General features: G+C 45.6%; 1 protein-coding gene across 1 annotated transcript in view; it reads left to right on the plus strand.

The window, feature by feature from the left end:
- The first annotated feature begins 14,089 nt into the window (after positions 1-14,089).
- Positions 14,090-26,064, plus strand: part of TNFRSF11A (TNF receptor superfamily member 11a) — a 191,236-nt gene continuing 179,261 nt past the window's right edge. The window contains exon 1 of the mRNA XM_077269740.1: positions 14,090-14,360. Within this exon, the coding sequence (XP_077125855.1) occupies positions 14,286-14,360 (75 nt within the window). The 5' untranslated portion in view covers positions 14,090-14,285. The remainder of the gene's footprint in view (positions 14,361-26,064) is intronic.

The following is a 26,064-nucleotide window of genomic DNA, read 5'->3' on the forward strand; positions in this document are numbered from 1 at the left end:
TTCAGGATTTACAACTAATAACAAAAAACTGACTAGCACTTCCAAAACAGAAAACTGGTGTGTACAGGTGCGAACTAAAAGTAGCCATCTCTATACATAACAAAGTTGCACTCCGTAGTGCTAAAGCATGTAAATATGAAATATATGAAATATAAATAGCATTACTGATCTACATAAGAAAAAATGGAGATACTTAGCATATAATTTGGCCAATTCATGCGGACCCAGGAGCCAATGACAGAGCGATCTCCGGTTTGCTGAGAACCTGCCTAATTTGAATACCTCTCTTAGGTTAAAACCTAAATTTATAAGTAGGTAGAATCCATCTGCAAATAAAACTGCCACATGATGGAGGGTGGAATCCTCGGTCAGAGAGATAACAAAAAACTGACTGTCACTTTCAAACAGGAAACTGGCGTGTACAGGTGCAAACTAAGAGTAGCCATCTCTATATATAACAAAGTTGCACTCTGTAGTGCTAAAACATGTAAATATGAAATATATGAAATATAAATAGCATTACTGATCTACATAATAAGAAAAAATGGAGATACTTAGCACATAATTTGGCCAATTCATGCGGACCCAGGAGCCAATGACAGCGATCTCCGGTTTGAAGAACCTGCCTAACTTGAATACCTTTCTTAGGTTAAAACCTAAATTTATGGGTGGGTAGAATCCATCTGCAAATAAAACCGCCACAGGATGGAGGGTGGAATGATCGGTCAGAGAGATAACAAAAAACTGACTGTCACTTTCAAACAGGAAACTGGCGTGTACAGGTGCGAACTAAGAGTAGCCATCTCTATATGTTACAAAGTTGCACTCAGTTGTACTAGAGCAGTAATGCTATTCACATTTCAAATTTACAAAAATGTAGATTTGTGAGAAAGATTCTCAAACAGAGGATACAACGAAAAAAAGTATCCAAAAAGGTAACAGAAGAGTTACCGGATCTTCTATACCTCCCAAAAAAAAAAGAACAAAATGAGGTAGATAGATTCAGTTTTACCTATAATTCAAGGAATGGAGAAATCCACACATTGGTATCCCATGTATCAAGAAACCGAAAAATCAGTTATAGACACTCTTGTAACCTGAAGGACATTTTGTTAAGATGCTACTATGTTCAAAGAATAACGCCCTTTTTGAATCAAAAGACCTTGCCTGGGGCTGATGTCCTTGTGGCTCTTGTGTGGACTGCCCGAACATTGAGTCTACAAAAACCTTTACGGATTCTTGAAATACAAAAACTTATAAAATTACACACAGTATTTGCTGCACTTCTGTGAAAGTATTATCCAGTGCCCGATGTCCATGTAATAAAATTTATGTTGGCCTCACAACTAGAGAACTCCACAGAAGGACTCGAGAACATGTCCTTGACATCAAAGGTACAGTTGAAACAAATGATATTATGGAATTAAAGACCCTCCCTCGCCATTTCAAATTATTCCATGATTGTGACCCTTCTCAACTAAAAGTCAGTGGCGTTGATAAATTCCAGATAGATGTTAGAGGTGGTAGCTGGAATAAAATCCTGGTGCAGAAAGATGTGAAATGGATCACCACCCTTAACTTTATGACCCCCCAATTGTCTTAATAAGACAATAAGTTTTGTTCCTTTTTTTATAGAATTGTATGTTTTTTTTAACACTTACTATCTTTCCTTTGTTTTAGTTATTTTGCCTTTGAGGATTACGATACTTACCTTCATTCAGAATTGCTGTGCTCCGAGGTGGAACGCAAGCGCACGTCACTTCAACGGGGATGCCGGCACTCCATTGAGACAAGTCTCCTTTGTCGGATATGAAGAGCGTGGTCACCATGCATAGTATTAATTATAGGCGAACATCAGTATCCTAAGCCGCACCCCTACGATTCGTCAATCCAAACTTAAATACTTTGCCCTTCCGCTTAAACATGTTCCCTTGCTAAAGCACCGGTGAAACGGGCATTGAACACATGCAGCGAGTGTGGGGTCAAAATACCTTATCAGCCACGTCTTTTTCATACAGTCATTTACTTTGATTTACTCGGAATAATTTGTAACATGTTAGACTCTTTAATATGTTCATGCACTTGGTACTTTTCAGGCATCTAACACTTTATTATCTTTATCATGTGATTTTTTTGCGATATTTAAGTAATTTAATATTTTTCCCATTATATACATTTTTATCTTAAAATAATTATGTCACTATACTTACCGGTACATGTATTTTTTTTGCCAGTCTTGTTTTATCTTATTGAGTATTGGAGTTCTGATATTTTTTCTTGTTACTTCACAGCCATTTTAGATTGAATGTATCATTTTAATAGCATATCTGCACATCAATATTTAATCTAACATTCACCTACACTGGCAGTTTAGTACACCTTCTATAAACAGCTCTGGCAAAAATTAAGAGACCACTGCAAAATGTTCAGTTTGTCTGATTTTTCTCTTTATAGGTATATTTTTGAGTAAAATGTAAATTGTTCTTTTATTCTATAAACTTCTGACAACATGTCTCCGAATTTCCAAGCAATACATTTTGTATTTTTTTTCTGAAAAGTAGAAATGGTCAAAATTAAAAAACAGTGCTTTCTGACCTCAAATAATGCTAAGAAAACAAGTTAATAATCATTTAGAAACAACAATACTAATGTTTTAACTCAGGAAGAGTTCAGAAATCAATATTTTGTGGAATAGCCATGATTTTTAACACAGCTTTCATGCGTCTTGGCATGCTTTCCACACACTGCTCCTGGCGCAAAAATTTAAGCAGTTCTTCTTTGCTTGATGGCTTGTGGCTATCCATCATCCTCTTGATTACATTCCAGAGGTTTTCAATTGGGTTCAGGTCTGGAGATTGGGCTGCCCATGACAGGGCTTTAATGTGGTGGTTTCTTAGTTTGTGCCATAGCTGTATGTATATTTTGGAATGAAATATTTCTGAATCATGTTAAAACCTACCTCCTGTGCATTTTATCTTGTTGATTTTTTTTTTCATTTTTTGTTTATCGCTTCATTATTTTCATGATTGAATCAATAAAAATTGAATTTCTTATATATGATTGTGCATCATGTATATAGGTTTATGATTCCATGAGGATACACAACATTGATTATTATCTTTTTCTCTATATTTAACAGTTTCCATGTGTGTTCCTTCATGGGTTTGCTGCCTTTTGTTTGAATCTACAATATGCACATTTCTATAAGAAAGAAAACCATTGCACAAACTGGTGTGTCGTAACTATTGAGCAGTACTATATGGGTAGGGCATTGCACTGTGTCTGCAGTAACATCAGACCCTTAATGCAGGTTAGTCTTCCATAAGAAGACATTTCCCACCCTCTCAGATGTTTTTTTTCTACAATTTTGATAGGTGTCTGTAAGTGATGGTTTATGGGCCACGCAAATATGCCATAAGCATTGACGGTGACTCATTGGTGGGGGGCAAAATATGTGAGGCAGTCCCATCTGGACAAGAAGTAAAAATCACAAAGATTAGATGACAGATCACCAGCTACCTGAGTGATCAGCTGGGTGCACATTGGTATTGTAAGCATAACAGTGGGCAGCCAGGCCAAAGAAAGTGGGCAGCCAGGCCAAAGAAGCAGTGGGCAGGCAGGCCAAACAATCAGTGGGCAGGCAGGCCAAGCAAACAGTGGGCAGGCAGGCCAAACAAACAGTGGGCAGCCAGGTCAAACAAATAGTGGGCAGCCAAGCCTAATAGTGGGCAGGCAGGCAAAACAAACAGTGGGCAGGCAGGCCAAACAAACAGTGGGCAGGCAGGTCAAACAAATAGTGGGCAGCCAAGCCTAACAGTGGGCAGCCAGGCCTAAAAAGCAGTGGGTAGGCAGGCCAAACAAACAGTGGGCAGGCAGGTCAAACAGTGGGCAGGGAGGCAAAACAAAAAGTGGGCAGGCGTGCCATTCAAATAGTGGGCAGCCAAGCCTAAGGGTATGTGCACACATTGCAGATCTGCCTGTGGAATTTTCCGCACAGATTCTGCATCTCTTGGCAGAAAACGCAGGTGAAGATCTGAGCGGATTTGATGCAGATTTTCATGTGTTTTTTCATGCGGATTTGTGTGTTTTTGTAAGCTAAATAAAGATCTATTATTTAACAAAAAAGAATGGTGATGTAATTTCTTGTCCAACCTCTTCATTGACATACTCCATTGAAAAATGTTTACACACACAGATAGACAGAAAGATAGATAGATAGATAATAGATAGATACAAAGATAGACAGATCTATCATCTATCTATCATCTATCTATAAATATATCTAGCTATAGATAGATCTATAGATAGATAGATATTACCAAGCCCGATGTTTAGTAATAAACATAATAAAATGGTACATAAAGAGTTAAATACACACACACACACAAACAAAATGTGCGTTAGGCCTGGGTCACACTTGCAAAAAAGTCGCACGAGTCTCGCACCTCAATACCCGGCAGCAGCCAGCCGCCCCAGAAATGGTGCATCTCTAAGATGAGCCAATTCCAGCACTTAGCCTCTCTCTTCCCACTGCCCTGTAGCAGTGGCATATGGTGTAATAGTTGGGGGTTGATGCCACCTTTGAATTGTAAGGTGACATCAAGCCGGCTTAGTTATGGAGAGGCATCAATAAGAGACCTATCCATTACTAATCCTTTAGTTGTGAAAGAGTTAAATAAACATGTAGCGCCCCCACTGCCGCAGGGGAGAGGGGTACCCGGTACCGGGCCTCTGAGTCTCTGCTCTGGGGTTGTCACGGTGGCTAGACCCGGTCCGTGACCCTGCTGAGGGGCGCCCAATGAAAGGTGTGGGTGGTGATGCTGTATTGGTGCGGGCCGCAGTAAATAACGAGGACACCAGGTTGCAGTCTCTTTACCTCTTTACTGAAGGCCCCAGGATCCTCAGTCCGGAATACGGTTAACCGGGCTGCGCAAGTCCGGCCGGTCCGATGGCACCTCCAGAGTTCCCTTTGCAGGTGGAAATCTGTGCCTATCTTCTAGCGCTTGTGTGTTGTGGTCATCCCCTGCTGTGCTTACGGGATAGTCCCCACAACTGTTGTGTCTGTTTCTGAAGTTCCCTCACAACTCGATTATGATGTTCTTCTTCGTCCCCCAGATGATATGGCTAGGACGCACCCGTATGACGGGTAGGCTCGGAGCTCTTCCTGGACCCTAGTGTCGCCCCTCTCCTTTTGTTGCCCCCTATGTCTTCTTAGGTGATTTGGGTGAGACAGCCCGCCTATAACTGACTGTCCTGCCGTAGGTTTGAAGTTAGGCCTGGAGCTCTATACTTCCTCGGCGTTCCGGCCACCGGCTGCGCGCCTCAGTAGGATGTTGCCTCGTCTTACAGCACGACTCCTACTGGTGTTTCTCCTTGTTGCGTTGCTCTCGTTTCTCACTCAGCACAATAAACCTCGCTTCTTGTCCTTTCTTAGGGCACCGCCGCTATCTCGTGCAGGCGCGGTCCCGTAACGTTCTCTCTGTTCGCTAGGCCTCTGTCAGGATCCCACCCCTGACAGTGACCCCCCTGAGTCTCTCCCCGCAACACCCTCTGCCACAGGATGTTGCCTGTTCGATTCCCAGTCAGCTTCTGTCTAACTTCCTATCTAACCCCCAGTTTTACCAGATTGTGAGGAGTGGCCTAATACATAGCACCCTTAGCTCCCCCTGTAGGCCAGACTGTGAAGTGTATTGGTGTCTGTGATACCTGGTCAGGTGAACTCCTTCAGTGCCATCAGACGTACCATAGCCCCCCTTAGCGGTGGAGCATCAGTACTGCAACGACCAGGACTCTGGGGCGCTGCAAACACACAGCCAGAATAAAGTATTTTACTGAAATAAAACACAGCAGAGTTTTGCCATCTTTATTGTTCTGCCAATCCATGCGACGCCCTTGATCTCCTGCTAAAAAAAGAAAAAATAATAAACCAACACAAATACTCCCTGGTCTGACGCAGTCCATATAATAACGAGTGTCCCACGACGATCTCCCCTATAGAGCTGTCACATCAGGAGATGTGACTGGTCTATAGGCCTCCAGTGACACACTGACAGGAGACAATGGCTCCTGCAGTGTTATCACTGAGGGTTCAATGGATTGCGTGACAATTTTCCCACGCAGCGGTGCCGCAAGTGACAGTATGAACTCTGCACTCACAGCGGCAGAGTGATACAGTGTGGCAGGATACCTGACGTCAGTGTATCACCGGAGCCAGGGCCGCCATCAGGGCATTACTGCTGTATGGGGCCCGATCAGCAGCAGTACACAGAGGGGCCCGCAGATCTGGGGCCCCACTGTTGTGCTTCTACTGATCGGGCCCCATCGTGCACTAAAATACCGTGCACTGTGGCACACACGTCAGCGCTGGGGCCCAGGAGCCTTTTTGGAGCTGTGAACGGCCGTCTTACCTAGTCGGCAGCGCAGCTCCTGCTCGGCTGTAGCTAGAATGTATGGGCTCCCTGCAGGTCCTGACTACAGCCCATACAGTAGTGAATGTGCTAGAATGTATAGGCTCCTTTCAGGTCCTCTCAGCAGCCCATACATTCTAGCGGCTGCTTCACTGCTGAAAACACTAGACGCCCCGGGAACGACTGAGGTAAGTATAAAAAACATTTTTGTTTTTTTAAATGTTAGGTGGGGGGGGGGGAGGGAGACTGCAGATGATGAAGTGTGCTTGAGGGGGTACTGCACATGATGAAATGATAGGGGGCTGCAAATGATGAAGTGGGGGTGATGGGAACTGCAGATGATGGTGTGGGGGTGATGGGGACTGCAAATGATGTGGGGGTAATGGGGGCTGCAAATGATGATGTGGGGGTGATGGGGACTGCAGATGATGATGTGGGGGTGATGGGGACTGCAAATGATGATGTGGGGGTGATGGGGACTGCAAATGATGATGTGGGGGCGATGGGGACTGCAAATGATGATGTGGGGGCGATGGGGACTGCAAATGATGATGTGGGGTGATGGGGACTGCAAATGATGATGTGGGGGTGATGGGGACTGCAAATGATGATGTGGGAGTGATGGGGGCTGCAAATGATGATGTGATTGTGATGGGGACTGCAAATGATGAACTGAGGGTGATGTGGACTGCAAATGATGATGCAGGGGTAATGGGGACTGCAAGTGATGATGTGGGGGTGATGGGGATTGCAAATGATGAAGTGGAGGTGATGGGGACTGCAAATGATGATGTGGGGTGATGGGGACTGCAAATGATGCAGGGGTGATGGGGGCTGGAAATGAGGTGGGGGTGATGGGGATTGCAAATGATGGGGACTGCAAATGATGAAGTGGGGTGATGGGGACTGCAAATGATGATGTGGGAGTGATGGAGACTGCAGATGATGAATTGTGTTTGAGGGGGTACTACACATGAAGAAATGATAGGGGGCTGCAAGTAAGTAAGGCTTCTTTCACTTTTCCATCTTCCTCCACATGTCGAAATACATCGGTTTGTGAAAAAACAGGATCCTGCAAATTTGCATGCAGGATCCTATTTTTTCCCATTGACTTGTATTAGCGACGTATGGGCACACGTTATGTCCGTCGTGCACTGGATCCTGCGCATTTTGGCAGACTGTCGTATGCTAAAAACGTTCAAGCAAACGTTTTTCTGTATGATGCATCCAGTGTTTCCTACTGCGAATGACTGGTAGGAAATCTCTCTCTCCTCCCTGGGATTTTAGACTTTAGCATTCCGGACAGCGGACCGTTTAACCACTGCATTCGCTGCCACTATTTCCCAAACGTCAGTCGGTAAGTTGCGCCGACGCTTTGTGACGGCCGACTACCGACGGAAATGTGAAAGAAGCCTAAGGGTGTGTGTCCACGGTCAGTAAACGCTGCTTGTTTGACGCTGCGCAGAGCTGCAGCGTCAAACACGCAGCGTCCAGATGTTCCAGCATAGTGGAGGGGATTTTTTGAAATCCCGTGTCCACTATGCGTGGAAACCCGCACGCGGCGGGCCTGCGACTCCGGACATGCTGCGCGTCTTTTCAGATCGCATGTCCGTACACCTTGCGGGGACTCAGCGTCCCCGCAAGGCATAACACAGGGCCCTATGGGAGGGGGGCGATGATCCCAGATGTGTACAGTTAACACATCCGGCATCATCGCGTCCAAAAAGGGGGCGGGGCTTAGCGCCGAGCGGCTTTGCCGCTCCAGCGATACCGCCGGCCATCCTGAACGTGGACACGCAGCCTAAGGAGGACTGCAGATGAAGTGAAAGGGAGATAGGGGACTAAATGATGAAGTAAGGTGGACTGCAAATGATGATGTGGGTGTGATGGGGACTGCACATCGAGTGAGTTTGAGGGACTGTGGACAGCAAATGAATTGAAGGAGGGGGTGGGGAGAGCAAATGGTGTATTGAAGGTGGGGAGAGCAAATAATGAATTTTGAGGGTGGGGAAGAGCAGTTGATAATAGAAGGTGGGAGAAAGAGAAGACATGACAATGAATTGAGGCAGAAGGGGCATGTAACTATAATGAATCGGCGTAAGGGTTAGAGCGGGAGCTACATAGTGGGGTCGTTGAGGATAAAGTGACTGGAAATAAATTTGGGGAAAGAGTACAGGTGCTAATTAATTTATATATTAAATGGGGAAAGTGGCTATGTACAGATAGTGGGGCACAGTGGCGGATTATACTTTATATTTGGAATGGTGGGTAGCATAATAACCAATTATATATTAACTAGATGGCAGCCCGATTCTAAAGAATCGGGAGTCTAGAATCCATATATACTTTATTTATTCAAATGTAAGAATAATACAATTAATAAATAATAGTAAGAAAGAACAAAAAATGGCTGCACTCACCAGCTCTTGACAATTCTTGACAGTACGGCACATTTCTGATTGGTCGCTCGCGGCAGGCGGCAACCAATCAGAAAAGTGCCGCGCACCACGAAGGCATATATCTTTGTCCACCCTGAGCGGGTGTAGGACGCTGGTGATGTCACTTATCTCCGGACATTATCTCCGGACAAAGCCACGGAAGTTGGCACAAATTGCCGGAAGTAGTATTCTAGGCAATTATATATTAGATTTTAATGTTATCAGTGTTTACCTTTGAACGTTTATATTGTATTGTCCTGTCACCGGCCATGTGTACGATTATCGGCCGAAAGCCTCTCTGGAACCAATAATCACCCCATGTAAAGGTATCTTTATAAGTTAAAGATTCAGAATACTATGACTTTTATCATATCCTGAACAGTCAAGTTTTTTATGAACCGTTAAGGTTTTCTGGTTGAAGTAAAAAAAACTCTGAGTGTTTACAGTTTGAAACCATAAAATGTTGAAAAATTATGTCATTCTTGAGTATATCACTCAATGGTGCTCATAAACGTGTCAAATTTGATCTATAATATACTTTAATATACGTTACTTTAATCTTTAATATACTTAAGAACAGGGCCCCAGACATCACACAGGGGGTCTGAAACACCGCACAGTGGTCCAAAATATCGCTGTGCTCTGCCTGGGGCTCCATATGCTGCCTGGGGCCCCTGTGCTCTGCATGGGGCCCCTGTGCTCTGCCTGGGGCCCCATGTTCTGCCTGGGGCCCCTGTGCTCTGCCTGGGGCCACTGTGCTCTGCCTGGGGCCCCATATGCTTCCTGGGGCCCCTGTGCTCTGCCTGGGGCCCCATAGGCTGCCTGGGGCCCCTGTGCTCTACCTGGGACCACTGTGCTCTGCCTGGGGCCCCTGTGCTCTGCCTGGGGCCCCTGTGCTCTGCCTGGGGCCACTGTGCTCTGCCTGGGGCCCCATAGGCTGCCTGGGGCCCCTGTGCTCTGCCTGGGACCACTGTGCTCTGCCTGGGGCCCCATATGCTGCCTGGGGCCCCTGTGCTCTGCCTGGGGCCACTGTGCTCTGCCTGGGGCCCCATATGCTGCCTGGGGCCCCTGTGCTCTGCCTGGGGCCCCATAGGCTGCCTGGGGCCCCTGTGCTCTGCCTGGGACCACTGTGCTCTGCCTGGGGCCCCATATGCTGCCTGGGGCCCCTGTGCTCTGCCTGGGACCACTGTGCTCTGCCTGGGGCCCCATATGCTGCCTGGGGCCCCTGTGCTCTGCCTGGGGCCCCATAGGCTGCCTGGGGCCCCTGTGCTCTACCTGGGACCACTGTGCTCTGCCTGGGGCCCCTGTGCTCTGCCTGGGGCCCCATGTTCTGCCTGGGGCCACTGTGCTCTGCCTGGGGTCCCATAGGCTGCCTGGGGCCCCTGTGCATACATTGTTATGTTTTTGGTGCACTGTACATTTTTCCAGGGTGCGCCTGGGCCCTAGATGGCTCTGTACACTGTGGCCTCTGTTCACACAGGATGCATCATGGTTAGCCCGCTATATTTATGGCGTCATTAATAGGCTTTTCACCATATACTTTGCAGTCCTGTGTGAACATGCCACATACAGACTATTTTTTTGCATGGGTGCTCCAAGCAGCCAATTCCTGATTGTAGGTTGGCTGCATCGGTATTATTTGCACCTGTGTTGTTTGCTATCTTTACTTGGGCCTGGTGCACCCTGGGTAGTGCAATTGTTGGAGGCCTTGAACAGGTAAGCATGCCTGTGTTCTGGTGTTTTTTTTTAGTTTAGTGGAGGCTTTCCTCCAATGGTGTTTTTTTAGATTAGGACTGCCAAGATACAAGGACCCTTGACGTGGGTTGGCAGCTTCAATATTGTGGCCATAATATCAACCAATACCTTGCATACATTGTTATGTTTTTGGTGCACTGTACATTTTTCCAGGGTGCGCCTGGGCCCTAGATGGCTCTGTACACTGTGGCCTCTGTTCACACAGGATGCATCATGGTTAGCCCGCTATATTTATGGCGTCATTAATAGGCTTTTCACCATATACTTTGCAGTCCTGTGTGAACATGCCACATACAGACTATTTTTTTGCATGGGTGCTCCAAGCAGCCAATTCCTGATTGTAGGTTGGCTGCATCGGTATTATTTGCACCTGTGTTGTTTGCTATCTTTACTTGGGCCTGGTGCACCCTGGGTAGTGCAATTGTTGGAGGCCTTGAACAGGTAAGCATGCCTGTGTTCTGGTGTTTTTTTTGAGTTTAGTGGAGGTTTTCCTCCAATGGTGTTTTTTTGGCCCCTGTGCTCTGCCTGGGGCCCCTGTGCTCTGCCTGGGGCCCCATGTTCTGCCTGGGGCCCCTGTGCTCTGCCTGGGGCCACTGTGCTCTGCCTGGAGCCCCATGTTCTGCCTGGGGCCACTGTGCTCTGCCTGGGGCCCCATAAGCTGCCTGGGGCCCCTGTGCTCTGCCTGGGACCACTGTGCTCTGCCTGGGGCCCCATATGCTGCCTGGGGCCACTGTGCTCTGCCTGGGGCCCCATATGCTGCCTGGGGCCACTGTGCTCTGCCTGGGGCCCCATATGCTGCCTGGGGCCCCTGTGCTCTGCCTGGGGCCCCATATGCTGCCTGGGGCCCCTGTGCTCTGCCTGGGGCCCCTGTGCTCTGCCTGGGGCCCCATGTTCTGCCTGGGGCCCCTGTGCTCTGCCTGTGGCCACTGTGCTCTGCCTGGGGCCCCATATGCTGCCTGGGGCCCCTGTGCGCTGCCTGGGGCCCCTGTGCTCTGCCTGGGGCCCCATGTTCTGCCTGGGGCCCCTGTGCTCTGCCTGGGGCCACTGTGCTCTGCCTGGGGCCCCATATGCTGCCTGGGGCCCCTGTGCTCTGCCTGGGGCCCCATATGCTGCCTGGGGCCCCTGTGCTCTGCCTGGGTGTAGGACACTGGTGACGTCACTTATCTCCGGACATTAGCTACGGACATTATCTCCGGACATTAGCTCCGGACATTATCTCCGGACATAGCCACGGAAGTTGGCACAAATTGCAGGAAGTAGTATTCTAGGCAATTATATATTAGATGGTGGGTGCACGTCTGTATTCAGATGTGTAGTGTAGAAGAAAGGGAAAAAGTGGGGAATGTGCTCTGGAAACGGTGCTCTAGATAAGTGTGTTATTTTATGCAGAGACGAGTCCTGGCTGAAAGAAGTGATGGCGGTCTGCGCTGGATTAAAAAGAAACGCAAAGATGAAGGACTTCAGCTAGAGATGTCACTTGTGAGTCAGTATGTTACCTCTACACTGACACCATACACTGTATACAGAGCTCCTGTGTATAATGTCACTGGTGATCCCTGTATTACCTGTACACTGACACTATATATAGAGCTCCTGTGTATAATGGCACTTATAGTAATAGTAATTTATTTTTTTTTTATTAATGATCAGTATTGTACTATTCAGTCACAGTGTGGTGGTAATATGTTGTCCGGCCATGGTGTGGCAGTATTTGTTCCTTGTATGTGCTATTATTTGGTCACTATGTGGTGGTAATATGTGGTCTGGTCAAGGTGTGGTGGTATTTGTTCCATGTATGTGCTATTATTCAGTCACTGTGAGGTGATAATATGTGGTCTGGTCATGTTGTGTTGGTATTTGTTCCTTGTATGTAGTTGGTCACCATATGGTGGTAATATGTGGTCTGTACATGCTGCATTGGTATTTGTCCCTTGTATGTGATATTGTTCGGTCACTGTGGTGGTAATATTTGGTCTGCACATGGTGTGGTGGTATTTGTTCCTTGTAGATAGTATTATAGGTCACTATGTGGTGATAATATGGTGTCTGGTATTTGTCCCTTGTATGTGGTATTATTGGTCATTTGAAAAATTGAAAAATAAATAAAAATATACCTAAATTGTATTGCATATTTTAACAAATGTTTAATAAGTTAGAGTAGAGTAGGGCCTGGCCAAAAGAGTCTACCTTGTCGTCGTGGCAGATTAAAAAAACCTTTTGGCCAAAACAAAATTTGCTGGCTATATGTGTGCGATCTGGTGATGGGAACTGTTAATGTGTGATTGGTGAGAAGTGGAGTTTTTCCAAGGGACAGCGGTGGGGCTGTGGACAGTTCGAGGGGTGGAGGCGGGGCTGGGGTGGAGCCTGGGCAGAGTCTTAAGGGGGCCCCGAAAATTTTGCCAGTATGGGGCCCCGAAATTCCTAGTGGCAGCCCTGACCGGAGCCCCTGGAGAGCAGTCGCATCTGCCGATGTGACAGCTTTCCACGGGAGATGATCGTGGGACACTCGTTATTAAATGGATTACATCGGATCAGGGAGTATACTGTTGGTTTATTATTTTTAATTTTTTTTTACAGGTGATTGAGGGCTTCGGGGATTAGCTGTATGGTGAGTACGTATGTATGTTTATATGTGTCTACTGTATGTGTTTTTCTACTATTGTCCCATCATCCGGCTAGCTGTCACTGTAGCAGGCATAGCCGTATGGGACTAGTAATCCCATCGGACGATGTCTGCCTACATACAGACCTGCACACACACACAGCCCCGCAGACCCCTGCACACACACAGACACCCGCACACAGACACGCACATCTTCTCCGCACACAAACACAGTCTCCACCCACACAGTCTTCCCCCTCGCGGTCTGCAGCGTTTCTCGCAGGCACATCTGCAGCAAAACCGCAGATCTTTTTTAAACCTGCGGTTTTGCTGCGGATTGGCCTGACACAATGGAAGTCAATGGGTGCAGAAACGCTGCAGATCCACAAAAAGAACTGACATGTTGCGGAAAATAAAACGCTGCAAATAAGAGTGTTTTTTTTCAAGCAGCATGTGCACACCAAATGTCAATTTCCCATTGACTAACATTGCTTGTGCACTATGCTGCGGATTTGATGCAATTCCGCGTGTCCAAAATCCGCAACGTGTGCACATAGCCTAAGAGTGGGGAACCAGGCTTATCAGTGGTTAGCCAAGTCTGGCTGAGGGGCAGGGGTGACACTGTGGTGTGGGACCTTGCTTGCCTGTAAGGTTTCCTAATTATGCACCAATATTATTCGAATGAAGGGTGGCTAACGCTACAATTGTGCCATGATAAAGGGTATGTGTCTGCAGGTAGACGTGCCCACCTCCCCCACAGCCGTGCCCTCTGTATACGGCCAGGCTGTGGACATACAGATGCCTACGTACATGCCGCCAGCATCTGGACAGTTTCCTCTCCAGGCGGGGACGGGGCAGGGAACACATCTGGGAGCGGATAGTGAGGGGGAGTCGGACGAGGAAGTGGCAGGAGGCAGGGCGCACTCCGGGCAGCTGCACAGTCAGACCGAAAGGCTTCTGCAGACGGCCGGTCCGGGGGAAACGTGACACTACGAGGACTTGTGGGGACGAATGTGGTGCGGGGCAGCCGAGGTGACCGGCATGTAATGGCAGAGCGCTAAGGGTCACTGGAGAGAGACAAACATGGAGAGCTGCGCTCTCCTCACCGCCGCACTGTGGACTATGGCGGTGCTGTGCACGGCGCGGCCGGGGACACAGGTAAGCCTGCGCTGAGGGGAGACGGCGCCCCTCACCTGTGCACCAGGTGCGCAACCACCGGCCAAAGGCGGGAAACTCGCACAGAAGAACCCTTCACAGGTTGTTACCCGAGAGCCCACCTCAGCCCACAGGTGCCCCCATAGAGACAGCTGGCACCAGACACCTGGCACCAGACACCTGGCACATAACTGCGGTCCTCACAGCCCTCGGGTTATCATCTCGCCAGCCGCCATAGCTGCACAGCAGGTTGTCCAGTACCTCAGTATTAGGTGAAGGGCATTTCCAGGTGGGATGCTGTGGAGGCAGCAGACACATGCTTTACGAGAAAAGCCAGGCTGCGGAAACTCCCCACATCCTACCATTGTGCGAGGAGCTGGCTGTATCCACACTGACTGCAGTCTGTACCTCACCTCCGCCATAGTGCCTCCTCTGTGCTGCCCAAGCACTGGCATCTGCTCATCATGGCCCCAATGTTACACTGAATCTGACGTGAAACACGGAAAGTGCTGGAGAATAGTGAAAGCTGTGAGGACATAAAAAGTACCAAAACTCTAGCCAGGCGGGGTTTATGGAGAGTTAGTCACTTATGGCTTTGGTCGTGGCGTATCTGCATATACATAGGTAGTATCAATATATAAGGTTATTTTAGCAAAAAACTACAAGGATAAGGCTATTGTGGGCTGAGGGAGCCATTCATGTAGTGAAGGGTAATCTGCCCTGTAGACCCCATTGTGCAAACTCTGAGCACACTGCTACTATCAGAATACAATAAACTGCCTAATGCCGAAGTTATAAATGGCACATTTGTCTCTTGTGTGTACTGATACAATTTAGTGCAGAAAAAAATCTTATTCTACTTCAAGTTTTGTACCAAAAACTGATACCTAAGTATTTTTTAGTATTTTTTGCACCACCCATTGCTTTCCATGGGTGAAATACGATGAAAGAAGTGACATGTTCCATTCTGCAAAACCCAAGAATTTGCACGTAATACCGAGGACAAAAAAAACAAGCTGTGTGCATGAGATTTCTGAAATCTCAGACTTTGCTGGTACTACAAAACAGAGCTGATAATGTGCATAAAAATGCTGAAAAAATGCAACCTCTGAACATGGCCTTACACTTAGGCTACTTTCACACTTCCGTCGGTACGGGGCCGTCGCAAACCGTCGGCCCGACGGACGTTGTGCTAAATTTAGCACAACGTGGGCAGCAGATGCAGTTTTACAACGCATCCACTGCCCAGTGTGATGAGCGGGGAGGAGGGGGCGGAGTTCCGGCTGCGCATGCGCGGTCGGAAATGGCGGACACGTCGCACAAAAAAAACGTTACATTGAACTGCAAATTTGCAAAAAAACGAATCCTTCGTAAATTGTGAAAAACAGATGCACCAATCCGTTTTTTTAGCTGGATCCGGCTCTCTTTACTGCGCAAAATTGTGAAAAACTGATGCACCGGATCCGTTTTTTTTAGCTGGATTCGTCTCTTTACTGCGCATGCATTTTTGACTTCCTGATTCGAGAGAGAGATTTGCCATGCCAAAAACAAAGCTTCTGGGCATGCTCAATGTGTAAAAAAACGGGTTCGGTAGCTGGAACCGTTCATTCACACAAAAAACGTTGCAGTCAACGTTTTTTGTGTCCGGCAAAAAAGGGACGGATCCGGCACAAAACGGATGAAACGCATGTCCTTCAGGCACAATCCGGCGCTAATACAACTCTATGGGACAAAAAAACGGATCCGGCGTAAAAAAAACAGCCGTTTTTTTTTTAAAAACTGCCGGATTGTGCCTGAAACAAAGAACCTCATGTGTGAAAGTAGCCTTCACCAAAAATTTACCTTTGGTATCTTTATGTTTTAAGCATGATATGTGGGAAAAGGTTGAAATTTTCAAGGGGGCCCGAATACTTTCGCAAGGCACTGTATAATCTATCGATCATTTATCTGTCTGTCTGTGTGTGTGTAAACATTATTCTTCAATGAAGTATCTACTATATAATTGTCTAAGGGTCACTTCTGTCTGTCACGGATATTCATTGGTCGCGGCCTCTGGCTGTCATGGAAATCCAAGTCGCTGATTGGTCGTGGCAAAACGCCCACGGCCATTGCCACGACCAATCAGCGACAGGCACAGTCCGGCGGCAAAATGGCCGCTCTTTCCTCCCCGCAGTCAGTGCCCGCTCCATACTCCCCTCCAGTCAGCCCTCACACAGGGTTAATGCCAGCGTTACCGGAGCGCGGTGTAACGCACTCCGGTTACGCAGCTATTAACTCTGTGTGACCAACTTTTTACTATTGATGCTGCGTATGCAGCATCAATAGTAAAAAGATCTAATGTTGCAAATAATAATAATAAAAAAAAAAAAAGGTTATTCTCACCCTCCGACGTTGCCCGCTGTCCTCGGCAGTGCAAGCGGCAGGTACCGGTGCCAAGGATGCTATGCGAGAAGGAACTTCCATGACGTCATATTTGTCTGCTATATACTACATGGCTCCTATATACTACGTGGCCTGTGCTATATACTATGTGGCTGCTATATACATACATACATACATACATACATACAGTACATACATATTCTAGAACAGAGGTGTCAAACTGCATTGCTCGAGGGCCGCCAAAAGGTCATGTTTTCAGGATTTCCTTGTATTGCACAGGTGATAATTTAATCACCTGCACAGAATGATTCCAGCACCTTGTTGAATGCTAAGGAAATCCTGAAAACATGACCTGTTGGCGGCCCTTGAGGAATGCAGTTTGACACCTCTGTTCTAGAATACCCGATGCTTTAGAATCGGGCCACCATCTAGTGTAAAATAAGAGGTTGGACAAAGAAATAACATCACAATTCTTTTTTTAATTAAATAATACATCTTTATGTTACAAAAGGCAGACAAATCCGCATGAAAAATCGCATGAAAATCCGCACAAAAAGCGCATAAAAAATGCACAGATTTTTGCCTGCGTTTTCTGCCAAGAGATGCAGATTCTGTGCAGAAAATTCTGCAGACAAATCTGCAACCTGTGCACATACCCTTAATGTTATTAAAATCCATGCACACGAAAATAGTCAAAATCACCTATTCAAATCTGTAATATATGGCTAGGTCAGAGCTTTTCTATAGAATGGTGACTTTCCAAGCTTTTCATTTCAGAGCACATAATAGTGATGGATTTAATTGTAGCAGTGTCTCATTTTTAGGCCGGGATCACACACAGCGAGATACGGCCGAGTCTCGCAGGTTAAAACCAAACTCTGGCACCGGCACTCCAGAGCGGAGCGTGCAGCCGCATAGCAATACATGGAGCCGCACGCTCCGCTCCGGAGTGCAGGTGCCAGAGCTTGTTTTTAACCTGCGAGACTCGGCTGTATCTCGCTGTAGTGTGACTCCGGCCTTAGAGTTTTTGAGTTGTGTTCAGCATTGCTTTTTCTTTGCAGTTCATGAACTGAACTTATGGGGCGGCGTGCCAAGTAATCAGTTAATTTCCATTGTGAAAGAAGGGAAATCACAGTTGGGTAAATACGGAAGGCTGAGATTTTGGGATTATATGATTTAGTCAATTGAGAAGCATAATACTTTACTTCCTACATAAATATTATATATAAGCTTAAGTACGTCAGAGAGATAGCCTTTTATTTTCATATCCCATTGTAGTGTGTATATATATATATATATATATATATATATATATATATATATATATATATATATATATATATATATATATATATATTGTATATATATTATATACAGGGTGGGCCATTTATATGGATACACCTAAATGAAATCGGAATGGTTGGTGACCCAGATTGGCACGCTGAATTTGCAGAATGGGCAAAACAAAAACTGGGACAGGACCCTCAGTTTACACAGAACATTATGTTCAGTGATGAGGCAAACTTTTTTGGGTGGGCCATTTATATGGATACACCTAAATAAAATGGGAATGGTGACCGTTTTCTTGCGGAGGGTGTCTTGCATTGAAATCTGCTGCAATGACTCGGGTACTGCGTTCACCAGACATCAACACAATTTCTATCCGCTCCTTACGTGTTAACCTCTGCAACATGTCAATGGCTGTATACACAGAGAAACTTGTAAATAACTCATGAAAGAATAAAGTTACCTTAAAACCAAGGACACCATTGTTTTTCTTGTGAAATTCTCAATAAGTTTAGTGTGTCACATGACCCTCTTCCCATTGAAAAAAATAAAGTTGGATCCAAAATGGCCGACTTCAAAATGGCCACCATGGTCACCACCCATCTTGAAAAGTTTTCCACCTCCTATATACTAATGTGCCACAAACAGGAAGTTGATATCACTAACCATTCCCATTTTATTTAGGTGTATCCATATAAATGGCCCACCCTGTATATTAAAAAGCGACCTAAAGCTATATTGAATAAAGGTCACAAATTTAACACAGAATTTGTTTAGAATGTAATCACTATTTCTTGTTATTTACTAGACACAAAATTTCTTTAACTTTAGAAGAGCAGATAAAGTGTAATAGTTATCTAAATGATGTATGTCATATGCACTTTTCAGGATTTACTGCTGTTGGTTTTGCAGTTGGCATCACTGAATGTTGTTTTATTTTTATGCAGTTTTTTTGCACTGAAGCAAGAAGTAGTTTGAGAGGGAATGGAAAATATAAATGAAGGACTTATAATTCAACTTGCTGAATTTAATTCTGGATTTGATTTAACCAAATGCTGTTTCAGACTCTAAATTGGTGATATTCCATGGTCTGCTTTTAGGGAAATTGTCATCTGATTCATGCTGCTCGAACTATGGGCAGCTTGAATCAGAGGCTGTCTGCATTATTACAACTGTGTAAGTGTTACTATGAGACGCTGTGGTGTTTCAAAGAAAAACACCAAGGTTACTTACCGGTAGCCGGTTTTTCCGGAGCCCATGACAGTACACCTGAGAGAGGGATCCACCCAGTCGGGACAGGAAACCTACTGAAATAAAAGGGCGGTACCTCTCCCTCGCTTCAGTTGGTTTTCAGAGCATGAGAGGCCCCCTTAGTTAGTATACATGGCAATCTACCACAACATTATAATAACAACAAAAAACACCCAGCTAAAAGTGTGCACCAAAGGGTGAAAAAAGAAGGGAGGGAATATACAGGTGCTGTCATGGGCTCCGGAAAAACCGGCTACCGGTAAGTAACCTTGGTGTTTTCCCGTCTCCCATGACAGCACACCAGAGAGATTTTTGGAGAAAGAAATACCTTTAGGTAGGGACCACCGCTTGTAGCACCCTTCTACCAAAGGTAAGGTCAGACGAGGAGGATAGATCCAGTCGGTAGTGTTTAAAGAAGGTAGACGGTGAGGACCAGGTAGCGGCCTTACAAATTTGATCAATCGATACCTCTGCTTTTTCTGCCCAGGAAGTAGCCACAGCTCTGGTGGAGTGAGCCTTGATGCCTTCAGGGACCGGGGTACCACGTGAAGCATAGGACAAGGAAATAGCCTCCCTAATCCACATAGCAATAGTACCTTTGGATACCCCATATCCCTTCTTGCTACCCTGGAAAGCTACAAATAGGGACTGATCCTTCCTCCACTGACTGGTCAAAGACATGTACTGTAAAATAGCGCTTCTCACATCCAGTGTATGGAAATTCTCTTCCCCAGGGTTCTTAGGATTATCACAAAAAGAGGGTAATACAATTTCCTGAGTACTATTTAACTTAAGTACTACTCTTGGTAGACACGCCGGGCCTGGTCTCAGAACTACCTTGTCCTCAAATATTTGCGTGGAAGGAGGGGAAATAGACAGGGCTTGCAAGTCACTCACCCTACGGGCTGATGTCAACGCTACCAAAAGCACTGTTTTAAGAGTGAGGATTTTTACTGACGATTTTTGTAAAGGCTCAAATGGACTCCCAGTCAGAGCTTCTAACACCAGATTCAAATCCCACGCGGGAACCCTCTGAACTACCACCGGTCTAGACCTACTACAAGATTTTATAAAGCGGGACACCCACCTATTGGAGGCCAGATTACAATTCTATAAGGCTCCTAACGCCGACACTTGTACTTTAAGTGTATTGGTTGCCAACCCTAGCTGTAAACCTGTTTGCAGAAACTCTAAAATAGTACCAACAGGAGCCTCGTCCCCCAAAGGTTGTCCTAAAAAATCTAGAAACTTTTTCCAGGTTCTACCATAAATTCTAGAAGTGACCGGTTTTCTACTTTTCAACAAGGTGGAGATTAGCCCTGGTGAAAACCCCTGCCGACTCAGTAATGCCCTCTCAAATTCCAGGCTGCAAGATGGAAGCCCTTCACCTGAGAGTGGCATATTGGACCCTGAGTGAGCAGGTCCGGAATCTCTGATAGAATCCATGGATCGGTTATTGACATCTGTCTCAGGAGGGAAAACCAAGGTCTTTTTGGCCAAAATGGAGCAATCAAAATAACTCTCGCCTGCTCCATTCTGATCTTCCTTACTACTGCTGAAATTAACGCTATCGGCGGGAAAACATAAGCCAGACTGAATTTCCATCGGATTTGAAGAGCATCCACTGCAAAAGGTTTCTCTCTCGGGTCTAACGAACAGAAAGTCTCCACTTTTCTGTTGTGTAGAGTGGCAAATAAATCTATTACAGGTCTGGCCCAGGCCTGCACTATCTGTTGAAACATGCCGTGACTTAAGCACAAGGGTTCCCATCAGGACAGGAAACCCAACTGAAGTGAGGGAGAGGTACCGCCCTTTTATTTCAGTAGGTTTCCTGTCCCGACTGGGCGGATCCCTCTCTCAGGTGTGCTGTCATGGGAGACGGGAAAAATACTTTGATAAGACTGGCAGGGATTAAGTATCTTACTTGTTTTAGTCCAGTCCCCAGAGAGGGCTGGTAATGGAACCAGTGCAGTGAGTGACAACAGTGCTGCCCCCTGCTGACTTCATTTGAGGGCAGTGCTAGAAGCTGTGGTGCGCACACGGCTTCCATCACCACCCCTTGAGGCTGTCTTATTTCACAATTAGAAGATGCAGTGGCGGCGATCAAATCAGATTGCTGTCGTTAAGCTCACCTCTCCCGCAGCTTCTATCACCATGGATCCAGGACCTCTTAAAGGGAACCTGTCACCCCCCCCCAGTCGTTTCAAACTAAAAGAGCCACCTTGTGCAGCAGTAATGCTGCATTCTGACAAGGTGGCTCTTTTAGTTCTGGGTGCTGTAACTTGAGAAATAATCAGTTTTATAATTTGTCTGAAGTACCTGGTCCTCAGTCAAGTGGGCCGGCGTTTCCCCCCTGCTTCAGACAGCACACTGCTGTCACTCACATCTTCTTAGCGCCGGGCGCCGCCTCCTCACCACTGTTTTCAAAAGTAGCCAGCGCCTGCGCTCTTTTCCCCTGCCTGGTGCAGGCGCAGTGAGCGCTGGCCGTCTTTCCTCATATGCAGCCCAGCTGACTGCGCCTGCGCGGCCGCCCTGCCTGTGATTCCCAGCCCCGCAATGTAAATAAATCATAAGTCACTGCCAAAAATTCTTGAGAAGCACCTGAAGGGTTAATAAACTTCTTGAATGTGATTTTGAGCACCTTGAGGGGTGATGTGGTCCATAAAAAAATGGATTTGTACATTTTTGTTGGAAAAATTAGAAATTGCTGGTCAACTTTTAACCCTTACAACTACGAAACAAAAAAAAAAACGGTTCCAAAATTATGCTGTTGTAAAGCAACATGTAGGAAATGTTACTTATCAACTATTTTGTGTGACATATCTCTGCATGAAAATTCAAATTTGGAAAATTGCAACATTTTCACCAAATGTCTGTTTTCTCACAAATAAAGGCAAGTCATACCGAAGAAATTTTACCACTTTCATGAAGTATAATATGTTACGAAAAAACTGTCTCAGAATCAGTGGAATCAGTTGAAGAGTTCCAGAGTTATAAGCACATAATGTGACAGTCGTGGGAATTGTAAAAAATTGAACGCTAATGACCAGGCCAAAGCAGCTTGAAGGGTAAAGAGGTTAACAACCATTAGTGAATTGGAGCTCCACCTGTGGCTGTCAGTGAAATCCTGCTATCAATATGACAGCGGGATTTAACATTCCGGCCACCCTTTGGTGTACTGTCACATGATCGCGGGGTGTCAATAGATTGTCATGACACCCTGTCATTACGATACTTTTGTGAATGCCAGCTTGTGGCTGGCATTCATAGGAAATTGTGATTTCTACTTGACTGAAGCCCTGCTATGTATGGCACAAGCGATCAGACGATCGCAACTTCAAGTTTTCATAAAGATACTATTAAATTCAGTAAAAAGTTGTTTTTTTAAAATAGAAAAAAAATAAAAAAACACAAGTTCAAATTGTCAACATTTTGCTTCATTGAAAATAAAACAATTTAAAAAAATACACATATTTGGTATCAAACAAAACTACCCAAGAAATAAGGTCTCAGGAACAAGAAAAGACGCATATGCTATAAAAGTATGAAAATGATTTTTTAATGTTTTATTATGAATCCATGTTATTTAAAATCAGGTTTAAAAGCCCCTTGGAAAAAGCTTAGGTGAGATGGCGGCGTCAGCCCTGATTACATGCAGACCCATTACATTTCCATCAGTTAGGGTACTGTCACACATTGAAATTTCCATCGCTACGACGTTACGATTCGTGACGTTCTAGCGATATCGTTACGATATCGCTGTGTCTGACACGCTACTGTGATCAGACACCCTGCTGAGAATCGTACGTCGTAGCAGATCGTTTGGAACTTTCTTTCGTCGCTTGATCACCCGCTGACATCGCTGGATCGTTGTGTGTGACAGCGATCCAGCGATGTCTTCGCTTGTAACCAGGGTAAACATCGGGTAACTAAGCGCAGGGCTGCGCTTAGTAACCCGATGTTTACCCTGGTTACAAGCGTAAACGTAAAAAAACAAACCGTACATACTCACCCGTCGGTGTCCTTCAGGTCCCTTGCCGTCTGCTTCCTGCTCTGAGTGCCGGCCGGAAAGTGAGAGCAGATCACAGCAGTGCTGCGCTCTGCTCTCAGTGTACGGCTGCACTCAGAGCAGGAAGCAGACGGCAAGGGACCTGAAGGACACCGACGGGTGAGTATGTACTGTTTGTTTTTTTACATTTACGCTGGTAACCAGGGTAAACATCGGGTTACTAAGCGCGGCCCTGCGCTTAGTTACCCGATGTTTACCCTGGTTACCCGGGGACTTCGGCATCGCTCCAGCGCCGTGATTGCAACGTGTGACCGCAGTCTACGACGCTGGAGCGATGATTATACGACGCTGCGACGTCACGAATCGTGCCGTCGCAGCGATGAAAATTTCAATGTGTGACGGTACCCTTACTTTACTGTATTATGCGTAAACTACCTGGCACCTTAGAATGACCATGCACTGCTAATAAGATTATAGTACATGCTGTCTGTGATCTAATGATCACCACACCATTTAAAAGCAGAACCTTTCAGTATAGAGGCATTTGCTCTTTACTTTATTTATATAGTTCCGCAATAAACAACTTACCACTTATTGTGCATTAACCTTACTTATATTGGGGAAAATAAGTATTTGATACACTGACGATTTTGCAAATTTTCCCACCTACAAAGATTGGAGAGGTCTGTAATTTTTATCGTAAGTACACTACACCTGTGAGAGACAAAAACTAAAACCAGAAAATCTTATTTTATGATTTTTACATAATTAATTTTATTGCATTAGTTTGCTACTTTTGAGAAATCCCTGCTTGCTTTGAAACCTGATTTTAATAACATGGATTCAGAATAAAGATTAAAGAAATATTTTCATACAGTTAATAGTATATGTGCCTTTTTTGTTCCTGAGACCTTATTTCTCGTGTAGTGCTCTTTAAAGGGAACCTGTCACCAAGTTTGGCCGATATAAGATACGGCCACCGCCTTTCAGTGCTGATAAGCAGCATTCTATAATTCTGTAGATAAGCCCCGATCCAACCTGAAAGCTAAGAAAAACACGTTTTATTATACTCACCCGGGGAGCGGTCCAGTCCGATGGGTGCCGCAGGTTCGGGTCCAGCGCCTCCCATCTTCTTATGATCGCCGCCCTCCTGCTTGCTTAACAGGCTCCCCGGCATCGCACTCCTGTTCAGGCGTACTTACCTGCCCTGTGGAGGGCAGAGGAAAGTACTGCAGTGCGCAGGCCCTGGAAATGGTCAGAGAGGCCCAGCGCCTGCGCACTGCAGTACTTTCCTCTGCCCTCCACAGGGCAGATAAGTACGCCTGCGCAGGAGAGCGATGCCAGGGAGTGATGAAGCAAGCAGGAGGGTGGCGATCATAAGAAGATGAGAGGCGCCAGACTTGCGACACCCATCGGACTTGACTGCCCCCGGGTAAGTACAATAAAAGTTATTTTTCTTCTCTTGCAGGTCGGATCGGGGGCTTATATACAATATTATAGAATATTGTATATCAGCCCTGAAAGGCTGTGGCCGTATCTTATGTTGGCCAGACCTGGTGACAGGTTCGCTTTAATTCCATTTTTGGAGGTTTATGTGGTAATTCTGATGACTCAGTGTCTTTAGTAAAATATTTGGTATTGCTGAGTTCAGAAACGTACGATCTATCAATGTATAAGAAAAATTCATCAGATTGGTAAACAGGGTAATGATGAAAAAAATCGAAAAGCCAGAACTACCTTTTTTTGGCAGTCGCAACATTGCAATAAAATGCAATTAGAGAAAAAAACACTGTATCTACCACAAAATGGTATTCATAAAAATGTCATCTTAGGGCTCAAAAAATTAAGCTCTTTCTCAACTGTAGATCCTGAAAATGAAAGCAATTGCAGGTCTCGGAAAATGGCTACAAACGCAAAAACTTTTTTTCATACAAATTTCGGAATTTTTCTTTTTCACCACTTTAAAAATAAACTATACATGTTTGATATTTGCGTACTCATATTGACCCGGAGAGTTAGATTGCGAGGTCAGTTTTACCATATAGCGAATATAGCAAATAAAAAACCCCATAAACAGTTGTGGAATTGCACTTTTTTTTGCAATTTCACAACTCTCTTGCAAAAAAAAATAAATAAAAAAAGTGCCCTCATATGGCTATATTGACGGAAATATAAAAAAGTTATGGTTCTTGGAAGAAGGAGTGGAAAAAAACAAAAATTGGCCATGGCGTGAAGGTATTCTTTCAGTTTCATCAAAAGTGCTTGGTTAGTTTAAAGGAGCCTCTTAATAAATTCAGTTTATCTCTTATTTAATTTGTGTTAACAACAGTCATATATTTAGTTTAAAAATCCGCTGAGTATTTTTAGAGAAATCATTCTTTATGCAAATCTAGTGTTTAGAGCACAGAGGAAAGGACCACATTGCCCAGCCAACTCTTCCTTCAACCGTTTCAGTGGCTGGCTAAGACTAGCTTCACACTAGCGTTCGGCAGGGCTGCGGACTGCAGCCTTCCTCCGTGAAGCCCCGCCCACTGCCGCGCCTCTTCCTTCAGCTCTTCCTACGTCTGCATGCGTCCTGCGTACCCTATCTTTAACATTGGGTGCGCAGGCCATGCAGATGTATGCGGATGCCTCCGCATGCGTCTTTTTGAAGCTGCGCCGACCGCAACAAAATCCTTACATGTTGCGTTTTACGCAGGTCAGCGCAGCGTCAAGATGACACATGCGGAGGCATTCGCATACATGCACATGCATCCAATGTTAAAGATAGGGTACGCA

This window comes from Ranitomeya variabilis, chromosome 6, assembly GCF_051348905.1.
Source record: "Ranitomeya variabilis isolate aRanVar5 chromosome 6, aRanVar5.hap1, whole genome shotgun sequence".
Classification (NCBI taxonomy): domain Eukaryota; kingdom Metazoa; phylum Chordata; class Amphibia; order Anura; family Dendrobatidae; genus Ranitomeya; species Ranitomeya variabilis.